This window comes from Papaver somniferum, unplaced genomic scaffold, assembly GCF_003573695.1.
Source record: "Papaver somniferum cultivar HN1 unplaced genomic scaffold, ASM357369v1 unplaced-scaffold_137, whole genome shotgun sequence".
Taxonomy (NCBI): domain Eukaryota; kingdom Viridiplantae; phylum Streptophyta; class Magnoliopsida; order Ranunculales; family Papaveraceae; genus Papaver; species Papaver somniferum.
This window is the reverse complement of record NW_020622934.1, coordinates 22983349-23006137: the sequence shown is the minus strand read 5'-3', so window position 1 is coordinate 23006137 and position 22789 is coordinate 22983349. Positions and strand designations below refer to the sequence as shown.

The following is a 22789-nucleotide window of genomic DNA, read 5'->3' as shown; positions in this document are numbered from 1 at the left end:
CAGACACTAGCCTACTACCAATTAACTTCAGACTGTACTATAGTTGAACCCTAATCAATCTCACACTTACTAAAGGTACATTTACGCTCCTTACATCTCTGATCCCAGCAAAATACTACGCACTTGATTCCCTTAGCTGATTTCACCCACAACCAAGAGTTGCTACGACTCAAAGTCGAAGACTTGGTAGACAAATCTGTCACACACAGAAAAGTATATATTATTGAATAAATCTGTCCCCCACATAAATACCCAAGAGTTTTTGTTTCGTCTTTTGGTAAATCAAGGTGAACATGAACCAATTGATAAATCGGACTTATATTCCCGAAGAACATCCTAGTATTATCAATCACCTCATAATAATCTTAGTCGACTAGCGAAACAAGATATTGTGGAATCACAAACGACGAGACGAAGATGTTTGTGGCTACTTTTCTATCTTGCCTATCGGAGAAATAAATCTCAAGCCAATTTTACCATTGTACTCGTACGATGGAAACAACAAGATCAAATCACACAACTACAAGAGAAGTAGTATCGGTCTGGCTTCACAATCCCAATGAAGTCTTCAAGTCGTTAACCTACAGGTCTCGAGAAGAAAGTTAAGGTTAAAGGAGAACCGACTCTAGCTATACAACTAGTATCACACAGGAGGTGTGGGGATTAGGTTACCCAGTTGTTATAGTTCTCCTTTATATAGTTCAAATCATGGTTGCAATCCAAGTTACCTTGGTAACAAAGCATTCAATAATCATCGTTAGATGAAAAACTTGATTCAACCAAGTTAATATCTTTCAACCGTTGGATCGAACTTAGCTTTTTACACACAAATGAAATGTACCCTCATTTAGGTTTATGTTACCGTTCCTAAACGTGTACACTCATGTTGGCTCAACATTTAGTTAACCGAGGTTAGACATATGTTTACTCTCATATTAACCTTATCCATATTATCCATGACTAGTACGATTAGCCAACTACCTTGTTAAGGCTATATAAGCCTGGTCTTGTGAAGGTCTGGGTATCTAGTACAAGGAGGGTTTGTGCATCCCTAAGCCTAGCAATAATAAAAAGTCTAAGGCCGAATTTACATCATATATTCTGTGTTGGTGTATTATCAATTTGTTTGTCTTACTGATTTATGCATCATTGAAGTGTCTCTCTCTCTATGTGTGTGTGTTGATTGGTGTAGCGTGAATGATTATGAACGGAACCTCCACTTAGTATGGTATAAGTAGAGTTTAGTAAAGAAAAATAGGAATTGTCTAAGTACGAATTGGATGAGACTGTATTGTGGAATATACAATGTCGTTGTCAAGGAAAGGTTGTTGCATTTGTGAAGTTTGAACCTGTGAGAATTTGGGTATCAGAGCCCTGGTTAGGGTCTCTTTGCTCACAAGTATTTGCTATTAAGTTGTCTTAATACGTTTTTATCAAGTTGGTTGTTATTCTTGAAGTTGGATGGACTGCATACTTAAGTGAATGATCCACACGTTAAGAAGCAATACCGTTGGAAAAATGGAACCTAGATCAAAGACCAAACTCACTAATGGGATAAGTGAATCTTGTAGGTAAAAACGAATTCTCTCTAGTCAAATAAGAATCGGGGTTTTGGAAAATTTGAGAAGGGAGAAACAAGTTTTTTAACACCATAGAAGCACACTAAAGATATTGGTAACGTTGTTGAACGAGTCGGTGTGATTTTGGTAGGGATCAACATCGAAATACCATGCATTTACATGAAAGAAAGAAAAAGTCGATGAGGAAATTATCTGCTGGCCTGAACTAAAGTGATAATCATATTCAATTCCTCTTATTCATTATAAGGTTTTCTAGTAACATTAAAGACATTTAGTTCAGTGGCCATATTCCTAAAGTATATATTCAGAGGTCTGGTCCTAAAGTTGATGACGACGTTAGCTGTGGCTAAAAATGAGCGACCTAAAATCACAGGTATTTGAGCACTAGGACCCTGAAAAGGCCGAGAATCTTAAACAAAGAAATCCATTGGATAAATAAATTTATCAACCCCAATCATAACATCCTCTATGACACAACGAGTTACTTTGATAGACATATCGTCTAATTGCAATGCCATTTTAATCGGTTTCAACTTACCAAGACCTAGATGGTTGTAAACATGATACATGAATAAGTTAACACTAGCTCCTAATTTAATTAATGCCTTATCAACTGAGTGATCACCGACCACACAATATATAGTGGGGCATCCAGGGTCTCTATACTTAGGGGGTATTTGGTTTAAAAGTTTTGGAGTTACTTAACCAAAAAGGCTTCCTTATTGACATTAAGCTTACATTTTCTTGTACAAAGATCTTTAAGGAACTTGGCATAAGTAGGTATTTTCCTAATTGTTTCTAATAATGGGATGTTAATGTTAACCTGCTTAAATGTTTCCATTATCTCGTTGAAAGTTGACTCTTTCCTTGTTGGAGCTAACAACTGTGGATATGGGGATCTAGGCACAAATTCGAACCTATTCGTATCCGCATTAGCATCACTACAAATATATTCAGTCACTTCATATAGTGGCTCCTCTTGGGAACTAGAAGGTGGACCTACAATACGTCCATTATTAAGTATGTCTATCTTATTTTCTACTGTTTGTCCATTCCTAAGGGCTGTGACAGAATTCACTTGATTATATGTTTTATCACCTTTAGGATTAGAATCATTTTGACTAGGGGAACCTTCCATTCTCTCTTTCACATAGAATCTCAGCTATTTGACCTACTTGAATTTCTAATTTAGCAAGAGTCTTGGCACTAGTTTGAAATTCTTGTCGGTGTCCTTTTAAAATAACATGGTTCGTTGCTAAAATTTCTTGGGTATTTTTTAACGAACTAAAAGATTCCTCTAAGCGAGTCATTTTGTTCTCAAAAGATTAAGTTGGCTCTAATGGGTTCTTAGGATAACTATATCCTGGTGGATCTTGAAGATTATTAGTCTGACCTTGATTTTGACCCTGGGACCATGATAAATTCGGGTGCTTTAATCAATCGGGATTATAAGTCTCGGATGATATACCTTGATTTTGCTGTAGGTAACCCCGGTAAGCTTGGGTTACCTACAGCAAAATATACCCACAGTCAAAGGTACTAGGCTAGGGTTTGTGGTGTTTCAAATGATAATTCCCAGAGGGTTCACCGTACTAAACTACGTGTTTTCCTAAAATCGGTGCCATACAAAAATGCAATTAGTGTGTGCAAGTATTTTTTTAAAAAAAAATCAAATACTAAAAAATAAACCAACAAATAAAATAAAATTACAAGTCCAAAAAGGAAATAAAGAAACTAATAAAAATAAAAGTCCAAAAATAATATCTTCGGTTTCTCTTCTTTTGGGAAAGCTCAACTTTCCACCTTTATTAGCTTCGAGTCAATCTTGCATAACAAAAAAAAAACAACCAAAGATGTAAAATAGAATAAAAAAAAATCTAAATGTTTTTTTGAACACAACTGACTTGATAACTTAACAGTAGCGGAACACTAACAACTTTAGAGTTTTGGATTCCGAAGCAAAGAACAATCTTCTAAAGATAGGATTTTTGGGTAAGACATAACCTCCCCTTCGATCTATCTCGAGTAATCTCCATGCCCAAAATCTTCCCATATCCTTCATCTCGAACTCCAAACAGAGTTGTTTCTTCAAAACATCCATTTCTGACTTTCCATTTGCTGCTACGAGCATAATATCCATATAAAATAAGAGATAAACAAAAGTTCCATCAGGAAACTTCTTAAAAGTACGCACACTATCATACTTCCTTTACCATTGTCTTGGTGATTTTTTTCAAACCATACATTGATTTATGAAGTCGAGACACATAATTTTCCCGAGAAATTCATAATCAATCGACTATAACATATAATGTCCTCTTCCAAATCTCCATGAAAGAAAGTAGCCTTGACATCTAGTTGCTTGAGCTCTAAATAAAACTGTGACACAAATACTAAAAGAACTCGGATGGAAGTGTAATTAACATAACCTGAGAGAAAAAATCATTTTAATCCACACCTTCCCTTTGTGCATATCCTTTAAATAATAACCTTGCCTTGTATCATATGCGATTAATGATACCTTAAGAATTGGCATTCCATCCTTCACTACCCACTTGCACCCAATATTTTTTTTGACCCTTAGGCAATTTAAAAAGTCCCCAAGTGCCATTCTTATGAAGAAAATCCATCTCCTTAAAGGTAAACATGCAATCTTCAAAAACAGACAATGTGCAAGAAACACTATCTTCATAACCATAACGAATTGGTGCACTAATTTTTCATCTCTCAAGTTGAGATGCCAAAGGCCGAATAATCTCAAATTGTTTCCAAATAGGTTCCTTATGGGAAACCCCAACCTCAACATCATCTTCTACACGTGATTCTTCTTTCTTTCTTTATTCTTCTTCTGTAGTATATGAACTAGGAGATCTTCGCTCCATCTACATCGAATCATCTTCAAAATCGCCACTACTCTCACTTACATTTTGAGAATACCAACCTGTGAACTTCTTTGAATCAAGCATAGTTTTCTTATTGAAGGCCACATCATGACTAACTGTGATTGTTTTCAATTCTGGGTACCATAGAGAATAACCCTTGACACCTTCTGCATAACCTAAGAAAAATTCTTTTTTAACCCCTAAAACCTATCATATCTTCTTTGACATGAAAATAAGTCGGCAATCAAATATATTGAAATTAGAATAACTTGTAGGATTCGGGTACATGTCTCCATAGGTAACTTGCATTGAATGTTCGAGGTGACCGATTCACTAAATAGCACGCCATAATAAATGATTCAGCCCAACAAATATTTTCCAGACCTGCATTTGGAAACATGCACCGTGCTCTTGTGATTCATTCGTTCCGTTACTATTTTTATGGTGTAAGTTTGATTGTGAAGTTCCTAAAGATACAGTTTTCCTCATAAACCGCTTCAATGGTTATTCAATGTATCCAATGCTATTACTAGAACGTATATTCTTAACCATACGATTATGTTTTTTGTCCATATGGTCTCTACTTCTTAAACATCTTGATGATTTCATTTTTTTTTCTTCATGGTGTAAAATCAAACTCTATGCGAAAAGTCATTGATAAAAGACACAAATCACACATCCCTTAAAAACTATACGATAGGGACCCCAAACGTCTGAATGTATGTAATCTAGTATACCATGTGTGTGGTGTAAATCGGTACCAAAATTACTCCTACATTGTTTTTGGAAGATTCAATGCTCATATAAATCAAGATTTCAAGTCTTCTCACCTTCAAGAAAACCTTTACTAGTCAACACGAGCATACCTTGGTCGCTTATATGCCCAAGATGTATATGCACAAACGTGTTGACTCACATATTTCTCATCAACCGGAGGAGAAACTATAGCTCCACCACAAACTATATATCCTTGAATGAAATATAAATTACCATATTCTTGCAGCGGTCATCTTCAAACTACCATCATAGTATGCCTTCATGAATCCATATTCGGCAACGTACTTGTATCCCATAGATTCAGGTATCCCTAAAGAAATAAAAATTTCTTCCTCAAATCTGGAACATGTCTATAACACCATCCGACAAACTATATCGTACCAACTCTAACTTTTTTTGCAGGCATTAGCCTATCATCACGGTACCACTATTCATACATTTGTAAGTTATAAAACGTCCCCTAGTGGGACACATATGATACGAGGCACCAGAATCAAGCATCCAACCATCATTGAGATAGATTTTTGATGTAACTGTTAACACACATGGTAAAAACCACACGTTGTCTCCTCTAAAAATTTGTTTTCTTCCGCAAATGAAGCAACAACATTATTCGAATCTGATTTATGAAAATGTTTCTCATTTTTTGCGTTAAGTTTAGGACAATAACCCTTATATGACAAGGTTTATGGCAATGATAACACTCAATATCGTTTCTTTTAAAATTTGAACATTTATTCGACTTCGACTTCTTATTACAGTTTTTACCTCTGTCGAGGGCTTGTACTTCGTCACCTAACTATTATTTCAGTAAACTTTGACTTGTAAATCTGAAACCACTTCATCGAAAACCAATTTTTTATCACCTTCAGAATTATTATCTCATTTGCTTTTCCCACTCAACAAGTAGTCCATGAAAGTATCACGTGATGGAGGTAAATAATATAATAATATCATATATTTATTCGAATAAAATCATTGATATTTGATTAATTGGAAAAAATCTGATTAAACTCATTAATATAATCGACCAAATACTTACCTGAAGACATCCTTAGGCATGTAGTCTACGCTCTAAGTAAAGTTTTGAAGTCAATTATTTCTGCAAATATATATTCTAGCTTATCACATAACACTTTTGTCGATGTTTCCCTCGAAAAGTTAGGAGTGACTTCCGTCGAAAAACATCAACTCAAATGACGAGGGTGCCCAAGTACACCACAATCTTTTCGTTTTAACCTATAAGTCCGATACCAAATGTGATCGTCTATCAACTAAGTCGAGACAATGCAACTACAAGGTATTCACTTGACAATAGTTATGGTACAAGATTGATTGACTATAGGATCAATGTCAAGTGATAAGGATTAACGTATTAGTGTATTTACTTTTAATTATAATAAAATAATTATAATTGCGGAAAGTAAGAGTAAATCACACAATAAGATTTTGTTAACGAGGAAACCGCAAATGCAGAAAAACCACAGTACCTAGTCCAGTTTTGAATACTCTTAGAATTAAGCCGATATACAAAGAACAAAGCCAACTTTGTATAGTTGTTACCAACTAATCTACCGCTATTTACTTAATTAGTTCCCTCAGTATCCATGCGTCTATAACCATTTGGTCACACACGTAAATCCCAAGACAGGAATCACTATCTTGAGTTGCTTTACCGATGTAAAGTCTTAAGTACTCAACTCATTTTGATCGTCTTCCAAACAATAAAGAAACAAATTTTTTTTGGTAACTACTTCAATAACCTTTTATAAAAATATTTGTTGGGACTTGACAAAGGCTCTTCCGTTTAAACTAGTAAACTCCTTTGTCGGGTTAGATCAACCCAAATCAGTGACTTAGATTCGGATTTACAACTATCAGATTCAGATGTTGAAGAATACACCAAATGATAGTTGCCGACCAAAATGACTATACAGTCAAATCTATCAAAGGTAAATCAGATCTAAGTCGGATCCTATCCGATCAAGATGTGTGCACACATCACGAGATACAAAAATCAATAAGAAAAATCTTTTTTTCTTCAAATCTTCAATTGCTTTCTTTTGTACCCGCACAGCACAACTTGAATCCACTTATGATCAATCACGCACAGAACGAAGTTTGTTAACAATGGATCATCGTAAGTTGTCTTTACATCCAACAACAGTTATAAAGATCCCATCAATATTTTGATCTAGTTTGAGTGACCTTATGTCAGAAGAAAAGGCTCTCAAGAATAATCAAAATAGGTGCAGTCAAAGTTTCAACAACCGTTAGTCAATCAAATCAATAATCGAAAACTAAAATAATAAAGCAATTATCTAGTTTCCCACCAATAGTACTCGTAGAGCTTCTTTATCTCACATAAGTCTTTAAACGAGCGGTCATAAGATATTTCTCTTAATTTGGGTACTTTTTTTCTTCGGATAGACAGCTCCACCAGAAGCAACACGTCTCTTAAGATAGTTTGCAAAAAATGAAAACTCAACTATTTATAGACCAAGGTTGATTAGATATGCAATAAGTACCTAATTTCGATTTTCATATTTCCAACTAATATCAAACATGTAATTCTGAACTCTGTCATTTGAAAATATCTAATATTAGTTTAGCACTTAACTAATATAACTTTCTAAGAGATATGTTTTGATTGCTGGAAAATTAAAAACAAATAATCAAAAATATTAATTAAATGACTATCAATATTTCGATCTGGGATCACCTTGAGTATCAAGGAATATCTTTGAACAATAAAAGATAAAAATTATATTCATATTCCAATTACGTCGATATATAAAACTTTCCTATTTAGCAAATCTAATTTCAAACTCACAAAAAACTGTAAAGTAATATGTGAATATAAAGGATCAATTTTGTTCTTGGACCTATTTTACCATGACTCCTAACAAGGGTTAAGATCGGTTCTACCAAGTCTCCAAATATAGGTAGGGATCCGTTCAACCATGATTCCAAACAATAGCTAGGATCGGTTCTACCATGATTCCAAAATAGGTAAGGATCGGTTTTACCAAGACTCTCAACAAAAGATAGGATCGGTTCTACCATGTATCCCAATATGCAACTGGCCTATAATTTTTCCTATATCCACAGAGGCAGTTTATATCCTTTAGTAAAGCATAAATCTACGCCATCTAAGTGTAACCAACGTGTAAACGTCAAGGCCATATATGCCTGGTGCATGCTTCCGTCCTTGCTATACTAATGATGCGTACACCAGTCGGTTACAACCATCATGGCGCTCCATTATTCATTCCAATGAAGAAAGTATGCTAATAGAAATCTTGCTTGTATCCTTGAATGTGATAAGTGCTTAATCCTTACATATTTACTACTTCAAATTTACATTTATTTAGTTTTTTATTTTAAACATATTTAATGTTTTTGCTTAGTTTGCAGTTTTTAGAAAATAAAGCTCGATGGACTAAAATGCAGAATTTTGCTGGTAAAATGGAGGAAATGAAGTGATTTATGATTAAATGGTATAATCCTGAAAGAAAAAACTTGGAGAATCATTTCATTAGTCCAAGTATTTGAATATGGTATAAGTTTGGAAACATGTCAAGGCGTGCGGTAAACATACCAAGGCGTGTGTAGAAAGTGTGGCTCCCATTTATACACAAATATGGGTAATTATGTCAACATCATTTGGAGGATTGATATAATATCTTCTAACTATGGAAACAAAGCAGAGACAATCCCATAAATAAGGAAGAATATAGGCATTAGTTGGAAATCCAGATGTACTCCATTTTATATTATATATTAATTAATTTAGAATATTTTAGAAATATTTGGAAGACTTGGGTGTATAAATAGCGGGGAAGAAGATGAAAAATGGGAGTCTGTTTTTGGAGTAGTCAGAGCTAGTAGTTTATTCTCTTTTCTTATTTTTTTTTATTTTATCTCAGTAATAATGGATAGTTATCCCCTTTTATTGGGGTTGAAGATGAAGTCAATTATATTATGTAAGAGGCTCAAGTATTTTCCATAATAAATATTCATTTTGAGGTTAAATTGATTTAATTAATTTCTCTTCAGTAACGGCTTCGTTCTTTAAGCGCCTTGAATAACCATCGACTATTGAAATTTTATAAGCGAAGGAGATTATACTATTTTCGTACAACGAAAAATTTGTGATATGTTTTAACCGTAATATATTCCGAGACATGTGATTGAGTTCGATATCGTCTTGAGTTACATTAAGAATATTTTTAGAGATTGTTTTGAGTGTTTGGCATAATTAATTGATGGATTCTGAAACTCTAGTTTTCTTTATTTGGATACTAATAGTTATTTATTTTATTTATATTTTCTTAATTTATGCCTTTTATCTTGTTAGCATAATTTACTTGTAAATTGAAAGTAGCAATTATTTAGTACTAGTGGAACTACCCGTCTTTTATACACTATCTCATCGATGGATGTGCACTTGAGGTCTATATTTTTATCACATCAGAAAGCCTTGTGCATTCAGGTCTTGGGAATTTGGCTCATGCTAATGCTAATCGCGCATCTTTAGTCATGGCCAAATCTTATTTGGCGCATACATTTTCCTATCCTGCAACTATGAATGCCTTGTGTGCATTTCCGTCCAAGACCAAGTTGTGGTAATGTTCCATCATGGCACTACATTGCTAGGACGCTTGACCAACCGGTCATAATTAGGGTGGTATAATCCTTTTATACCCCTTTTTTTTGATAAATATATCTTTCTTTACCATCCTTAATTTTAGAAGCCTTGAATCATAATTTTAGAAGTCTATCGACCCCACTTGATTGTAAACTTACATGATTTATGCTGAGTATTTTGGAAATTTACATGTCTTACGAGGGAAAATTTTTGTGATCAAATTAAAATTCAACTCCTAATGGGATCTAAATTATAAAACGACATCAAATGTATGAACTAAATATGAAAAAGCGCATAAATCACTATGTTTAATTCAACTCGAAATTCTCATATTTGAAAAAAGGATCCCTCTCCTAAAAAATAACATCTCTCTCTCCTAGAAAAAGCTTCAATGAAAACCTTTAACACCTGAATTTTTTCTTGCTCAGATTTTCTTTCTTTTAGATTTACTTTCTATTAGATCTTTGTAGGTTTTATTTTTAGTTTTGATTGTCTAGATCCAAGTTTTATTTTTTTCCATTGGGTTTCAAGTTTCTTTTCTTCTATCTCTTCTGTAAATCAGTTTGATTAATTTATTTTTCTTTCTGAATTAGCTTTTCAACTAGCTTTTTGTTTTAGATAAATTTCATCATTATTAATGGGAAAGTCCAACTCATTGGAACACAAGCAACGACAACAACTTCTTTTGGGAAAGCTCAACTTTCCACCTTTATTAGCTTCGAGTCAATCTTGCATAACAAAAAAAAAACAACCAAAGATGTAAAATAGAATAAAAAAAAATCTAAATGTTTTTTTGAACACAACTGACTTGATAACTTAACAGTAGCGGAACACTAACAACTTTAGAGTTTTGGATTCCGAAGCAAAGAACAATCTTCTAAAGATAGGATTTTTGGGTAAGACATAACCTCCCCTTCGATCTATCTCGAGTAATCTCCATGCCCAAAATCTTCCCATATCCTTCATCTCGAACTCCAAACAGAGTTGTTTCTTCAAAACATCCATTTCTGACTTTCCATTTTGCTGCTACGAGCATAATATCCATATAAATAAGAGATAAACAAAAGTTCCATCAGGAAACTTCTTAAAAGTACGCACACTATCATACTTCCTTTACCATTGTCTTGGTGATTTTTTTCAAACCATACATTGATTTATGAAGTCGAGACACATAATTTTCCCGAGAAATTCATAATCAATCGACTATAACATATAATGTCCTCTTCCAAATCTCCATGAAAGAAAGTAGCCTTGACATCTAGTTGCTTGAGCTCTAAATAAAACTGTGACACAAATACTAAAAGAACTCGGATGGAAGTGTAATTAACATAACCTGAGAGAAAAAATCATTTTAATCCACACCTTCCCTTTGTGCATATCCTTTAAATAATAACCTTGCCTTGTATCATATGCGATTAATGATACCTTAAGAATTGGCATTCCATCCTTCACTACCCACTTGCACCCAATATTTTTTTTGACCCTTAGGCAATTTAAAAAGTCCCCAAGTGCCATTCTTATGAAGAAAATCCATCTCCTTAAAGGTAAACATGCAATCTTCAAAAACAGACAATGTGCAAGAAACACTATCTTCATAACCATAACGAATTGGTGCACTAATTTTTCATCTCTCAAGTTGAGATGCCAAAGGCCGAATAATCTCAAATTGTTTCCAAATAGGTTCCTTATGGGAAACCCCAACCTCAACATCATCTTCTACACGTGATTCTTCTTTCTTTCTTTATTCTTCTTCTGTAGTATATGAACTAGGAGATCTTCGCTCCATCTACATCGAATCATCTTCAAAATCGCCACTACTCTCACTTACATTTTGAGAATACCAACCTGTGAACTTCTTTGAATCAAGCATAGTTTTCTTATTGAAGGCCACATCATGACTAACTGTGATTGTTTTCAATTCTGGGTACCATAGAGAATAACCCTTGACACCTTCTGCATAACCTAAGAAAAATTCTTTTTTAACCCCTAAAACCTATCATATCTTCTTTGACATGAAAATAAGTCGGCAATCAAATATATTGAAATTAGAATAACTTGTAGGATTCGGGTACATGTCTCCATAGGTAACTTGCATTGAATGTTCGAGGTGACCGATTCACTAAATAGCACGCCATAATAAATGATTCAGCCCAACAAATATTTTCCAGACCTGCATTTGGAAACATGCACCGTGCTCTTGTGATTCATTCGTTCCGTTACTATTTTTATGGTGTAAGTTTGATTGTGAAGTTCCTAAAGATACAGTTTTCCTCATAAACCGCTTCAATGGTTATTCAATGTATCCAATGCTATTACTAGAACGTATATTCTTAACCATACGATTATGTTTTTTGTCCATATGGTCTCTACTTCTTAAACATCTTGATGATTTCATTTTTTTTTCTTCATGGTGTAAAATCAAACTCTATGCGAAAAGTCATTGATAAAAGACACAAATCACACATCCCTTAAAAACTATACGATAGGGACCCCAAACGTCTGAATGTATGTAATCTAGTATACCATGTGTGTGGTGTAAATCGGTACCAAAATTACTCCTACATTGTTTTTGGAAGATTCAATGCTCATATAAATCAAGATTTCAAGTCTTCTCACCTTCAAGAAAACCTTTACTAGTCAACACGAGCATACCTTGGTCGCTTATATGCCCAAGATGTATATGCACAAACGTGTTGACTCACATATTTCTCATCAACCGGAGGAGAAACTATAGCTCCACCACAAACTATATATCCTTGAATGAAATATAAATTACCATATTCTTGCAGCGGTCATCTTCAAACTACCATCATAGTATGCCTTCATGAATCCATATTCGGCAACGTACTTGTATCCCATAGATTCAGGTATCCCTAAAGAAATAAAAATTTCTTCCTCAAATCTGGAACATGTCTATAACACCATCCGACAAACCTATATCGTACCAACTCTAACTTTTTTTTGCAGGCATTAGCCTATCATCACGGTACCACTATTCATACATTTGTAAGTTATAAAACGTCCCCTAGTGGGACACATATGATACGAGGCACCAGAATCAAGCATCCAACCATCATTGAGATAGATTTTTGATGTAACTGTTAACACACATGGTAAAAACCACACGTTGTCTCCTCTAAAAATTTGTTTTCTTCCGCAAATGAAGCAACAACATTATTCGAATCTGATTTATGAAAATGTTTCTCATTTTTTGCGTTAAGTTTAGGACAATAAACCCTTATATGACAAGGTTTATGGCAATGATAACACTCAATATCGTTTCTTTTAAAATTTGAACATTTATTCGACTTCGACTTCTTATTACAGTTTTTACCTCTGTCGAGGGCTTGTACTTCGTCACCTAACTATTATTTCAGTAAACTTTGACTTGTAAATCTGAAACCACTTCATCGAAAACCAATTTTTTATCACCTTCAGAATTATTATCTCATTTGCTTTTCCCACTCAACAAGTAGTCCATGAAAGTATCACGTGATGGAGGTAAATAATATAATAATATCATATATTTATTCGAATAAAATCATTGATATTTGATTAATTGGAAAAAATCTGATTAAACTCATTAATATAATCGACCAAATACTTACCTGAAGACATCCTTAGGCATGTAGTCTACGCTCTAAGTAAAGTTTTGAAGTCAATTATTTCTGCAAATATATATTCTAGCTTATCACATAACACTTTTGTCGATGTTTCCCTCGAAAAGTTAGGAGTGACTTCCGTCGAAAAACATCAACTCAAATGACGAGGGTGCCCAAGTACACCACAATCTTTTCGTTTTAACCTATAAGTCCGATACCAAATGTGATCGTCTATCAACTAAGTCGAGACAATGCAACTACAAGGTATTCACTTGACAATAGTTATGGTACAAGATTGATTGACTATAGGATCAATGTCAAGTGATAAGGATTAACGTATTAGTGTATTTACTTTTAATTATAATAAAATAATTATAATTGCGGAAAGTAAGAGTAAATCACACAATAAGATTTTGTTAACGAGGAAACCGCAAATGCAGAAAAACCACAGTACCTAGTCCAGTTTTGAATACTCTTAGAATTAAGCCGATATACAAAGAACAAAGCCAACTTTGTATAGTTGTTACCAACTAATCTACCGCTATTTACTTAATTAGTTCCCTCAGTATCCATGCGTCTATAACCATTTGGTCACACACGTAAATCCCAAGACAGGAATCACTATCTTGAGTTGCTTTACCGATGTAAAGTCTTAAGTACTCAACTCATTTTGATCGTCTTCCAAACAATAAAGAAACAAATTTTTTTTGGTAACTACTTCAATAACCTTTTATAAAATATTTGTTGGGACTTGACAAAGGCTCTTCCGTTTAAACTAGTAAACTCCTTTGTCGGGTTAGATCAACCCAAATCAGTGACTTAGATTCGGATTTACAACTATCAGATTCAGATGTTGAAGAATACACCAAATGATAGTTGCCGACCAAAATGACTATACAGTCAAATCTATCAAAGGTAAATCAGATCTAAGTCGGATCCTATCCGATCAAGATGTGTGCACACATCACGAGATACAAAAATCAATAAGAAAAATCTTTTTTTCTTCAAATCTTCAATTGCTTTCTTTTGTACCCGCACAGCACAACTTGAATCCACTTATGATCAATCACGCACAGAACGAAGTTTGTTAACAATGGATCATCGTAAGTTGTCTTTACATCCAACAACAGTTATAAAGATCCCATCAATATTTTGATCTAGTTTGAGTGACCTTATGTCAGAAGAAAAGGCTCTCAAGAATAATCAAAATAGGTGCAGTCAAAGTTTCAACAACCGTTAGTCAATCAAATCAATAATCGAAAACTAAAATAAAGCAATTATCTAGTTTCCCACCAATAGTACTCGTAGAGCTTCTTTATCTCACATAAGTCTTTAAACGAGCGGTCATAAGATATTTCTCTTAATTTGGGTACTTTTTTTCGGATAGACAGCTCCACCAGAAGCAACACGTCTCTTAAGATAGTTTGCAAAAATGAAAACTCAACTATTTATAGACCAAGGTTGATTAGATATGCAATAAGTACCTAATTTCGATTTTCATATTTCCAACTAATATCAAACATGTAATTCTGAACTCTGTCATTTGAAAATATCTAATATTAGTTTAGCACTTAACTAATATAACTTTCTAAGAGATATGTTTTGATTGCTGGAAAATTAAAAACAAATAATCAAAAATATTAATTAAATGACTATCAATATTTCGATCTGGGATCACCTTGAGTATCAAGGAATATCTTTGAACAATAAAAGATAAAAATTATATTCATATTCCAATTACGTCGATATATAAAACTTTCCTATTTAGCAAATCTAATTTCAAACTCACAAAAAACTGTAAAGTAATATGTGAATATAAAGGATCAATTTTGTTCTTGGACCTATTTTACCATGACTCCTAACAAGGGTTAAGATCGGTTCTACCAAGTCTCCAAATATAGGTAGGGATCCGTTCAACCATGATTCCAAACAATAGCTAGGATCGGTTCTACCATGATTCCAAAATAGGTAAGGATCGGTTTTACCAAGACTCTCAACAAAAGATAGGATCGGTTCTACCATGTATCCCAATATGCAACTGGCCTATAATTTTTCCTATATCCACAGAGGCAGTTTATATCCTTTAGTAAAGCATAAATCTACGCCATCTAAGTGTAACCAACGTGTAAACGTCAAGGCCATATATGCCTGGTGCATGCTTCCGTCCTTGCTATACTAATGATGCGTACACCAGTCGGTTACAACCATCATGGCGCTCCATTATTCATTCCAATGAAGAAAGTATGCTAATAGAAATCTTGCTTGTATCCTTGAATGTGATAAGTGCTTAATCCTTACATATTTACTACTTCAAATTTACATTTATTTAGTTTTTTATTTTAAACATATTTAATGTTTTTTGCTTAGTTTGCAGTTTTTAGAAAATAAAGCTCGATGGACTAAAATGCAGAATTTTGCTGGTAAAATGGAGGAAATGAAGTGATTTATGATTAAATGGTATAATCCTGAAAGAAAAAACTTGGAGAATCATTTCATTAGTCCAAGTATTTGAATATGGTATAAGTTTGGAAACATGTCAAGGCGTGCGGTAAACATACCAAGGCGTGTGTAGAAAGTGTGGCTCCCATTTATACACAAATATGGGTAATTATGTCAACATCATTTGGAGGATTGATATAATATCTTCTAACTATGGAAACAAAGCAGAGACAATCCCATAAATAAGGAAGAAATATAGGCATTAGTTGGAAATCCAGATGTACTCCATTTTATATTATATATTAATTAATTTAGAATATTTTAGAAATATTTGGAAGACTTGGGTGTATAAATAGCGGTGGAAGAAGATGAAAAATGGGAGTCTGTTTTTGGAGTAGTCAGAGCTAGTAGTTTATTCTCTTTTCTTATTTTATTTTTATTTTATCTCAGTAATAATGGATAGTTATCCCCTTTTATTGGGGTTGAAGATGAAGTCAATTATATTATGTAAGAGGCTCAAGTATTTTCCATAATAAATATTCATTTTGAGGTTAAATTGATTTAATTAATTTCTCTTCAGTAACGGCTTCGTTCTTTAAGCGCCTTGAATAACCATCGACTATTGAAATTTTATAAGCGAAGGAGATTATACTATTTTCGTACAACGAAAAATTTGTGATATGTTTTAACCGTAATATATTCCGAGACATGTGATTGAGTTCGATATCGTCTTGAGTTACATTAAGAATATTTTTAGAGATTGTTTTGAGTGTTTGGCATAATTAATTGATGGATTCTGAAACTCTAGTTTTCTTTATTTGGATACTAATAGTTATTTATTTTATTTATATTTTCTTAATTTATGCCTTTTATCTTGTTAGCATAATTTACTTGTAAATTGAAAGTAGCAATTATTTAGTACTAGTGGAACTACCCGTCTTTTATACACTATCTCATCGATGGATGTGCACTTGAGGTCTATATATTTTTATCACATCAGAAAGCCTTGTGCATTCAGGTCTTGGGAATTTGGCTCATGCTAATGCTAATCGCGCATCTTTAGTCATGGCCAAATCTTATTTGGCGCATACATTTTCCTATCCTGCAACTATGAATGCCTTGTGTGCATTTCCGTCCAAGACCAAGTTGTGGTAATGTTCCATCATGGCACTACATTGCTAGGACGCTTGACCAACCGGTCATAATTAGGGTGGTATAATCCTTTTATACCCCTTTTTTTTGATAAATATATCTTTCTTTACCATCCTTAATTTTAGAAGCCTTGAATCATAATTTTAGAAGTCTATCGACCCCACTTGATTGTAAACTTACATGATTTATGCTGAGTATTTTGGAAATTTACATGTCTTACGAGGGAAAATTTTTGTGATCAAATTAAAATTCAACTCCTAATGGGATCTAAATTATAAAACGACATCAAATGTATGAACTAAATATGAAAAAGCGCATAAATCACTATGTTTAATTCAACTCGAAATTCTCATATTTGAAAAAAGGATCCCTCTCCTAAAAAATAACATCTCTCTCTCCTAGAAAAAGCTTCAATGAAAACCTTTAACACCTGAATTTTTTCTTGCTCAGATTTTCTTTCTTTTAGATTTACTTTCTATTAGATCTTTGTAGGTTTTATTTTTAGTTTTGATTGTCTAGATCCAAGTTTTATTTTTTTCCATTGGGTTTCAAGTTTCTTTTCTTCTATCTCTTCTGTAAATCAGTTTGATTAATTTATTTTTCTTTCTGAATTAGCTTTTCAACTAGCTTTTTGTTTTAGATAAATTTCATCATTATTAATGGGAAAGTCCAACTCATTGGAACACAAGCAACGACAACAACTTCTTCAAAGAGACCAGAATCATCAACAACAACCAAGACTCTAACCGACACAACAACAAAGACACCAAAAGATAGCTACAAGACATGGATTCCGGCGAAGATACCGACCAATTCCATCCGATTCAAGCAAGAAAAAACGGATCCTGATGATTCATATTACATATGTTACTTTAATATTGAAGAAACAAACCTTGAAGAATGGTTGTATCAGTTATGGATCCTAACATTTCTGTTTTTTTTTACCGATTTATTAATGAGTTTGGATTAGCGATCCAAATCAGACCATTTAACCTCCGCTACCTATGTTACTATAATGATGGAGAAACACATATTGAGAAATGGTTGGGTCCCTTGTGGATCCTAACATCTCTGTATTTTGCAGATTTGTTGATAGGTTTGGAAAGATTAGTGATTCAAGCCAGGAAATTTAACCTAGTTACTCTACTTTTGAATCGATCTCTTGGAATGGATAAGACCCTTTTCCGAAATATAGATTGTAATTTTCAGTTTGGTGATTTATTTGTTATTGTTGTTAGTTCTAAGATGTCTGATTATATCTGTTACCATAACCCAAGCAACTCATGTAACCGATCCTGATTTCTATGGTTATTATCAATATAATTTCTAATTTTCCAGAAAACCAATTCAATTAAAATATTCTATACCTTGATATCCACTTAAATTACACTAATATAAATCAATTAAAATACCAAAACAAATGGCGCAACATCCGGTGGATATCCCCCTGATGTGCCAACTTTTATCATATAAATTTTGCTCCCACCGGAAAAAGTGAGGCTTCGTCGCTGATCCAGGGAGTGGTAAGCATTGATTGGATCCCAACTCAGATCTTTAATTACTCTAGAGGACTAACTTTTCGTTTGGAAACATTCACCACGGGACCAAATTCAAACTGAGACTCACACTGATCCATCAAGCGTAAAAATGGGGAAGAGACAAGGAACAAGAACATGATAGGTGGAATTGTCATGTACTCTCTTCGTTTCAAAATAATAGAGAAACCGGCCTATTATTTTGAATTGGACGAAATAATATTTCCTCCTGAACCAAATTATTGTCATACAATTGTTATTGCATTAGTTGACTTCAGGTAACAATAAAGATCTTACACAAAGTTGGTTGAAGGGGTCGTGTTTGTCTCATTTAATACTTTTTATCCTTCGTGGAGGTGTTCATTAATCACATACGATTAACTCACTATCTTAGTTTTTTAGCAGAAGGAATATTAATTTGTCCAATGGTGAAGTCGTTTTCATTCTTTCAGGTAATCCAGACTCTCCGTCGTAGATTCACTCACTATCTTAGTTTTTTAGCAGAAGGAATATTAATTTTTCCAATAGTGAAGTCGGTTTCATTCTTTCAGGTAATACAGACTCTCCGTCATAGATACCCTAGACATACCAAGATCTATGGGTGGTCTTAGGGACTAATCCAAGATTTAACTTAGGGTAGGGCTAATTTCTTATATTTGGTATAACGCGGCTGAAACCCGCCGAAAATTTTTGGATGGTAAAAGATAATATTAAGACGTTTATTTTGTAATTTATAACTACATATTCAAAAATGAGACTAATATGTTTGAATGATGCTATAAAACCTTCGCATTTTTCATCGGATTAATTAGTGTCGTCAAATTTTCAATCAATAACACAATAGTGAAAAAATAACATAAAATACCATATCTCAGATGGGATGATAGTAATTTTAGGCTTTCTCGGAAAAATCAAATGGGCTAGTCAGTATAAGAATCGGGCTAAAAACAAAAATCAAACCAAGTTCCATATGCCAAATATTTTTTGGGCCAAATTCACGGACGTGCTATAACCGGGGTAACCCTTCATAGGCCCGTCCCTGGGTGCTGCTGATTCCTACCCAAGAATCTAAGACCGGTTCAGTTTCCGTTTTGTGATATAGAGAGAAAAATCGAAAGGCAAATTCTCACTCAACTAATAATTGCTATGCGTTGTTGACGTTATCATGTAATCCAGTTGGGATAATTATTCATTTTTGACATAAAACAATGATTAAAATAAACATGTCCTAATAATGCCTAATGTCCCGAAAAGGTCAATGGACCCAGTTCTATCATGGTAACAGCCTTCTTCAATCATCTTCTTCACATATAAACTTCATCATAGCTTAATTAAACTCTTTGAAAATGGCCATTTTGGTATATTTGTTTTATTTCATTTTGTTTCTATTTACGTTTTTTCTCATTGAGAAGCTCACGGGGGTTATTAGGCAGGCCTCCACAAGTAAAACGGCCATTCGTGACAATGAATTCGGTGTTTGTATGGTATGTTTCGAGGATTTAAAACCTCTGTCTGAAAATCTTCAAGTAATCTCCATATGCGGCCATGTCTTTCACCAGCTTTGTCTTCAACAGTGGTTAGAATATTCCGTTGCCAACAATACAACATGTCCGGTATGTCGACAAACATGTAGTCAAGAAAATATACGCCGTCTTTATTTTCAATCAATTGGTGATGGACCTGGTGGTGATACAACTGATCATGATACACAAAACTTACCGGCCGCCGGTAAGGGAACACAGGAAGATGAAGTAAAGAAGTTGCAAGGTAAGCTTTTAGTACTTACTTCTTCTTTCGAGCATCAACAACGAAAATTGAAAGATATGAGTGAAGAGCTTAACAAATTGAAAGATGTGAATAAAGAGTTTAGTAAATGCAATGGGGAAATGAGTAAAGAGATAGTGTTTTACAAGGCTTTGCTCAAGTTTTTTTTCTTACTCATATTTTGTACCATGGTGTATTCATTCTATTCAAAAATGAGGAAGCACTAAGCAAACATCAAATTAATATTTCCCATTATTATTTTTCTGTTGTTGATATCTTGAAAATGTTGATTTAGGTTTCTTAATTTTCCTTAGCTTATGAAGTAGCAATGGCTATTAGACGTGTATAAGTCGTGTATAGTTTCAGCAATTGTGATGGCACGAGCTGCACCTGCTATCCAAGTCTTTAGATGTATAGTCCAAGTTTGTTGTATCAAGTAGTCAAAGTCGGCTGTAATCCAAGTCATATGTATTCTCAGTTATTGTATCAAGTCTTGTAACAACCCTGTAAACTAGTTCTATGAGTTAGATTAGGTTTTGAATCCTTCTTCTGTAACTTATATAAATACTGAATGAAAGGAATCGTCTCAAATAGTTTTTGCGAGACCTTAAAATCAGTTCTTTAGAATCTTTGATGGTATCATCTTGATCCATCCTAGGACCTAATTCATCTTCCGCATAATACTTATCTTTCTCCTCACAATGGTTGCATCAACTTCTCCAACACCACCTGAAAGCCCTCATCATCAACCCACACATGAAACTACATCCATTCCAACCTCAGGAAACCCTAGAATTTCTGATCCATATGTTATACATCCCAGTTATAACCCGGCCACTGTGTTGTTCTCTCCATTGTTGCAGGGCGACAGTTATGGATCTTGGGTACGAGGAATCACCAAGGCTCTCAATGCCAAAGGAAAACTTGGGTTCGTGGATGGTACTCTTCCTCCTCCTACTGATGAACTCACCTACCAGTGCTGGAAGAGGTGTGACGATCTGGTGGGGAGTTGGCTTCTGAACTCATGCCAACCTGATATCCGGGCAAGCTGTTTATATGCTCCTTCATCTCATGCAATATGGAAGGATTTACAGGTGAGATTTTGTATCTCTAATGCACCTATCTTGTTTAGATTGAAATCTGCTATTGCTGCCATCCGACAAGAATCGATGTCAGTATCTTTGTATTACACAAAAATCAAGACACTGTGGGATCAATATGATTCACCTGTTGCTGTCACTGAGGTGTGTATTTGTGGAGCTGGTAAGTCATTGCTTGAACGCTTAGAACGTGACAGAGCCATGGAGTTTCTTCAAGGCTTGCATGATAGGTTTTCTAACCTCATAAGTCAGATTCTGCTAATGAATCCATTCCCCACTGCTCTCCGTATCTTCAATATGGTGCAGCAGGAAGAAGAACAAAAACATATCACTGCCAGTCCACTTCCAACCATTGAGTCTGCTGCTCTCAATGTCAATCGTCAAGCTCCACCAACTGCTCGTGCATCTACCAGTCATAACAAGCGACCTAGACCACACTGCGATTATTGTAACCGTCACGGTCATGTGCGTGACAGATGCTACCGTTTACATGGTTTTCCATCGCCTTATGCACCACCTGTCGTTGCTGCAAACACTACTGCCGTTTCCCAGGATTCTCACTCTGCTCAACATCCTGTTGTCCCGGCGTTTTGAGATGAGAAGTACTCGCGTCTTCTTGCTTTGATCAATCCACCATCTGAAGATGTGACAATGGAACCGCGTGTTAACTTTGATGGTAAACTATTCACTACCTTTTCTTTTGAACCATGGTTTGTCGATAGTGGTGCTACTCACCACATCTGTAATTCCTTATCATATTTCACCTCTTATTCACCTGCTACCTCCTTAATTCAAATGCAACTTCCTGACGGTACATATTCAACTGTCAAACACATTGGTGAAGTAGTATTCTCACCAACTCTAAAGTTATCAAATGTTCATCATATTCCGAACTTCAAATTCAATCTACTGTCTGTCAGTCAGTTGACTAGGGCATTGAATTGTGTTGTACTTCTCACTCACGATTCTTTTATCTTTCAGGACCTGTCAACGAACACAGTGATTGGTCGGGGTGAACTTCATGAGGGATTATATCGTCTTCGAGTCTCTCCATCTCTAGCAACATTGCACAAAGTCTTTTTCAATAAAACGGCATTCGACATTTGGCACTGTCGTCTTGGCCATCCTAGTTTAGAACGTTTTAAATTTCTATGTAACTCGCATGACTATATTAAGTCTAATTTTTCAAATTCCTGCGATGTATGTCCACTGGCTAAACAGACTCGTTTATCTTTTAATAAAAATGTTATTTCTTCTACAAGATGTTTTGAACTTATACACTGTGACATATGGGGTCCTTTTTTCAC

General features: G+C 34.5%; 1 protein-coding gene across 1 annotated transcript; it reads left to right on the top strand.

Moving 5' to 3' along the window:
- Positions 1 to 21083: 21083 nt before the first annotated feature.
- LOC113334704 lies at positions 21084 to 22076 on the top strand. The gene has a single exon (XM_026580895.1). It carries the CDS (start codon positions 21084 to 21086, stop codon positions 22074 to 22076), a length of 993 nt encoding a protein of 330 aa, XP_026436680.1.
- The last annotated feature ends 713 nt before the right edge of the window (positions 22077 to 22789 follow it).